This window comes from Micropterus salmoides, unplaced genomic scaffold (genome assembly GCF_014851395.1).
Source record: "Micropterus salmoides isolate LMB-PRFRI ecotype aquatic unplaced genomic scaffold, ASM1485139v1 Ms_hic_scaffold_1960, whole genome shotgun sequence".
Lineage (NCBI taxonomy): Eukaryota > Metazoa > Chordata > Actinopteri > Centrarchiformes > Centrarchidae > Micropterus > Micropterus salmoides.
In genome coordinates, this window is record NW_024041107.1 from 6,181 (window position 1) to 11,959 (window position 5,779).

Genomic DNA, 5,779 nt, shown 5'->3' on the forward strand with positions numbered 1-5,779 from the left:
AGACTGTCTGGTCATTAATCAGTTTTCTCCACTTACTTACAGTCAAAGACAGAACTGTGACTTTGTTAATCAAAGGTAGAAAACTGCTGCTTTAAAAATGCTGCACAAGTCACATGGAGTAAATTTCTGTCACGTCTTATTGTTTCTAACTCACATACTTTAATAAGAAAAAATGTCTCTCATCTTCAGTGTTTATCTTCTCTCTCTTCAGGTCGAGAAGCTCAAAGAGGAGAAGCAGAGGATGAGGACGAAAGAAGCAGCTACAAAAGCAGCTGGCGACCAAGACAAAAGAGGTTCATCTGTCATTGATATTGATTTGTTTCCACAAACCTATTTGTTTGTTTTTAGTTTGAAATCATACAGTTTATTTTTATTTTATTTTATCTGGTAAGAGGGAAGAGAACAGAAAAAGTGTGCTTAAATACTTTGTTTGCTAAAATCAGGTGTGTTTGAGGCGAAGTCTTTGTTCCTGAACCGAGTTATTAAACTTCAATAATTGTAGTATTTGATGAACAAATAATTCTTGTTGAATTAGTTCAACATTCTGTTCATTTGCACAATTTTTTTGCCAGTTTATGCTGTTGTGGTACTCCCCTCCCTTCCCTGTCTAATGTAGCCTATTCATCTCTTATTGTTCTAATACCACCTTCCTAATAGTGCATTTTCAGGTTTACTATTTGTTCTCTATTTATATAAACATGTGTTTGCCACACACAGTAAATCTAATACAGAAATGAAGACAGCATAACATCACAACAGACATGATCTTTCTTAAACTGAACTGAATACATTGCCGAGTATAAAGCCTTTCTTTCTGTCAGTTACACTTTGTGATGTATAGAAATATATATCATGGATTACAGGCAATTAAATATGCACAACAGAGCCTGCAGGGAAACAGGGCCCAGGTCAAAACAATGGTCCTTGAAGTAGACTTGATTTTCTTTCTGTCTTAGGCTTCATTATAAATCAAATTTCCCACATGTCTAAAGAAAGAGAACATTTCGCTCTAATCTTGTCTTTCTTCATCTTTGCTCTTCCCCCAGCCTGAAGAAAAACCAGCTGAAACTGAAAAGCAGCTCCAGGATGAGAAGAGGAGGAGGGAGGAAGCTGAAAAACAAAGGGAGAGCATACAGAAAGAGGTTTTTCCTTTCACTTTAATCTCTCTCTATTTATCTAAACATCTTCCCTCTATATCTTCTTCTAAGACGATAGATTGATGGATGGAAACATCTCCACTGACTTCTGCTTTCAGTTTTCTCATTAAATCTGTCTCACAGATACACTTCTTTCTTCTTCTAATTGCTCATAATAAACCTCATGAGACAAGACGTGTGAGGGCGGTTTTGCTGGGGAGATGGGGACTGGACGCAAACACAGATGAAACAGACTTTTAATGCAAAGCTGAGCTGACATGCATGAGGATGGCAGGTCTGGGGAGGTTAGAGAAAGAATATGTTCTGATAGAGAGAGTAATGCAGAGGGCTGGGGAGGTGAGTGTGGCTGAAGAGACGGACAGGGGAGGAAACTCAGACAAGATGTGAAGCTTTTTAATCCACCACATGTATAAAGTAGCTTCTGATTATTTCAGGCTTATTCTTCACAACACTGATATGTTTATGTTTTCAGTTACCAGTAACTTTATTTATACCAGTCGAACAGAACATACTAGTCTCCCTGAACAACTGACAGGTGTTATTGAAAAATGTATATCAAGACAGTTTAAATATCATTCTGAATCAGTGTGCATGGCATCAGTTTGCTTAAAAAAAACTTACTCATCGTGTTTTTGTTCACCTCTCCGTTTCCTTGCAGAATGAGGAAAAGCTTCATGTTGAGCAGCGGAGGTTTCTTTCACCTTAATCTTTCAGTTTCTGTTGAGATGTCTCCAGATTTGCTCATGTTAACGGTCAGACTGTCGCTTCCTGCAATAAAACACTACTGATTAATCAACATCTGTCTGTCTGTTAGAATGAGAACATCAAAGAGGCAGCTGACAGGAACAAAGAGGAGCTGAAGGAAACTCAAGAAAAGTTGGAAAAAAGGAATGCTGAGAACAGGGATCTGAAGAAAGAAGTACATACACACACAAAATCCCTGTCTGCACATGTGATGCTTCATTGATAACTGCTGAGGTGTTGATTCTGTTAAACTGAATGAACAGCTGAGTCAGCAGCAGCAGGAGTACACATTCACAGTGTCTGATATTTGTGTTGGAGCTTCCTCTGTTTCATATTAATGAAAAATATCCAGGGACCATGGGAATGAAGAAAAACACTTGAGGCAGAAAGACTGTCTGGTCATTAATCAGTTTCTCCACTGACTTACAGTCAAAGACAGAACTGTGACTTTGTTAATCTAAAGGTCCAACTAGAAAACTGCTGCTTTAAAAATGCTGCACAAGTCACATGGAGTAAATTTCTGTCACGTCTTATTGTTTCTAACTCACATACTTTAATAAGAGAAAAGTTCTCTCATCTTCTGTTTTTTATCTTCTCTCTCTTCAGGTCGAGAAGCTCAAAGAGGAGAAGCAGAGGATTGAGGACGAAAAGAAGCAGCTACAAAAGCAGCTGGCGACCAAGACAAAAGAGGTTCATCTGTCATTGATATTGATTTGTTTCCACAAACCTATTTGTTTGTTTTTAGTTTGAAATCATACAGTTTATTTTTATTTTATTTTATCTGGTCAGAGGGAAGAGAACAGAAAAAGTGTGCTTAAATACTTTGTGTGCTAAAATCAGGTGTGTTTGAGGCGAAGTCTTTGTTCCTGAACCGAGTTATTAAACTTCAATAATTGTAGTAATTGATGAACAAATAATTCTTGTTGAATTAGTTCAACATTCTGTTCATTTGCACAATTTTATTTGCCAGTTTATGCTGTTGTGGTACTCCCCTCCCTTCCCTGTCTAATGTAGCCTATTCATCTCTTATTGTTCTAATACCACCTTCCTAATAGTGCATTTTCAGGTTCTCTATATGTTCTCTATTTATATAAACATGTGTTTGCCACACACAGTAAATCTAATACAGAAATGAGGACAGCATAACATCACAACAGACATGATCTTTCTTAAACTGAACTGAATACATTGCCGAGTATAAAGCCTTTCTTTCTGTCAGTTACACTTTGTGATGTATAGAAATATATCATGGATTACAGGCAATTAAATATGCACAACAGAGCCTGCAGGGAAACAGGGCCCAGGTCAAAACAATGGTCCTTGAAGTAGACTTGATTTTCTTTCTGTCTTAGGCTTCATTATAAATCAAATTTCCCACATGTCTAAAGAAAGAGAACATTTCGCTCTAATCTAAAAAGGGTGGTGATGGTGCAATGGGTAAGATGCCTGCCTTTGGTGTGAGAGACCTGGGTTCAATCTCCCTCTGTGACCCATCCACCATTGTGCCCCTTAGCAAGACATTTAACCCCTAGTTGCTTCAGAGGCGTGCAACCTCTGACATGTATAGCAATTGTGGATAAAAGCGTCAGATAAATGTAATCTTGTCTTTCTTCATCTTTGCTCTTCCCCCAGCCTGAAGAAAAACTAGAACTAGGACAGGGGAGGAAACTCAGACAAGATGTGAAAACTGCTGTTTTCTGTAACATGAAAAGTTAAAAATGCTGCACACCTACCATGTCTTAATGTTTATTCTCACACCTTCAATTAGAGAAAATGTCTCTCATCTTCTGTTTTTTATCATCTCTCTCCTCAGGTCGAGAAGCTCAAAGAGGAGAAGCAGAGGAGTGAGGACGACAAGAAGAAGCTGCAGAAGGAGCTGGAGACAAAGACAAAGGTTCATCTTTCATTGATACAGATTTTTTTCCCCACCCACATATTTGTTTGTTTTAATTCTCACAATTATGGCTTTATTTTATCTTAAGCTTATTCAATGTATAACAGCAGAAACCACTCTAAGATTTTGGCTTTACTTCCTCATTGTTTGATCCCACAGACACCCTCTGTTGTGTGTATAAATTATAACAATTTTAAAATCAACCACTTTCTTTCCTTCCATTCTTTTTTCTTATGACCTCAAAACATAAAGAACTGTATTCCAGTAGTAACCATTTGATGAAGGTGGCAAAACCAAATCAAATATATAAATATAAACTATATATATAGTCCTTTGTCATTCTTAATGAAAAATTCATGAAATAAAAAGTCTCTATCTCTCCTCTCCCTGTTGAAGGAGCAGCCTCACCATGAGCAGAAGATAGCAGAGGAAGCTGAGAAAAACCTGGAGGAGGTTAGTCTTTTCACCCAAATCAATCTTTTTTATCTTCTCTATGTGACACTGATTTGTTACTGAGACCAAGCTGATCAAACTAGCCATGAGAGCAAATCTGAGACACTGATTGACCATTTGTGAGACTGATCAGACCCAAGTGTCACACACACACACACACACACGGATACAGGTAGCACATACAATGCTTAGTTAGTTAGTCTTGAATGACTAAACTGTGTGTGTTGTCTCCCTCTCAGCGCGATAACACCAGTACTGCCAATCAAGGACCATGAGGAAAGGTTACTGTCCATCACACCAAAATGCTGATCAGTAAATAATGCTGTAACATTAAACATCAGGAACAGCACGACTCAGATCTTCCTGTAAAAACACATGTTGTAGTGACGTCCAGTGAACACGAGATCACATCACATCCTGATCTGAAATCAACAAAATGAGACTTTTTTTATTAATGTTGAATCAAATCTTGTTACATTTTTGTTTTTCTGGTATTTTCAACAATTCAGAACACTTTTTGTCTGAAAGTTCTGAACTCAAGACAAAGACTAAAATAATTTAAACTCTAAACCAAAGTGTGAGTTTATGTAACTCTGAAACCTTTTTATTTATTTTTGCTGAATTGAAAATGTATATTAAAAAGTAGAATTTTTTTTGTTATCCTTTGTCGTGTTGTTATTCAGTGTTTTATGTCAATTTAAGATTCTCCGTTCCATGTTTGTGTAATAAAGAGATAAAATGCCATAAATTCAAATATGCTTTTTTCAGATAAAACTTTTTATTATATATATAAATATACAAATTTGATTTATGTGTGATGTTGAGTGATGTTTGTACATCTCTTGACATTTTGCTAGATTATTTGTGCTACAGGATATGTAAATAACTGAATCTCTTCTCCTCTAACAAGTGATTAAAGGGAGAGGGATTTTTTAAATGGGGCTGTGTGAGGTGCTTATCCATAGTCGGTCAGCGTTTCCCCAGTTTGAAGAAGTATAGAGTTGTACCAGCGTGGAAGCTAAGCAATCACTGCTGTGGACAGAGTCAGCAGCAAAATGTATTTTAGCCTCTTAATATTTTAAAGGTCGCCACTCCCCTCCTCCTGTGTAGGATAGCTATGGTGGCCGATGTAGGACAAAAGATGTCATCGTCTGAGATAGAGAGAGGCCAGTCAATAAATGGGATTTCTTTTGATGGATATATTAAGACTTGTATTTACTTGTAACCACATGTTATTGTGAATATTATTGTTACTTGTTCACAAATAACAGCAACATCAAGAAATGTCTACATGATGTTGCAGCCTCCTGTAATACATAATTTTACCGTATTATAATCATGCATTTTGCTACATCTTGGAAGGGTTGGCTCATCAACAAACTGTATTGTATGAAACATAGGGCTACTAAACCATGTTTGTTTAGAGGTCTGTGTAGGAGCCATTTATGTTTATTGTTGGTATGATATTTTATTTTTGTTTAGATTTATTTATATTAGTATTTTGGACACTGGGTGGCAGTGATTAGATGCA

The 5,779-nt window shown here is 36.9% G+C and overlaps 1 protein-coding gene across 1 annotated transcript; it reads left to right on the forward strand.

Moving 5' to 3' along the window:
- Window positions 1-254: 254 nt before the first annotated feature.
- Window positions 255-5,167, forward strand: LOC119911213 (myb-like protein X; the record flags this gene model as incomplete). The annotated part of the gene is given in 7 exon segments (XM_038730026.1): window positions 255-293; window positions 1,047-1,142; window positions 1,972-2,076; window positions 2,508-2,591; window positions 3,715-3,795; window positions 4,192-4,248; window positions 4,488-5,167. Coding segments are annotated over 7 exon segments (498 nt in total), but the record flags the coding sequence as incomplete, so codon positions are not given.
- Window positions 5,168-5,779: the final 612 nt, after the last annotated feature.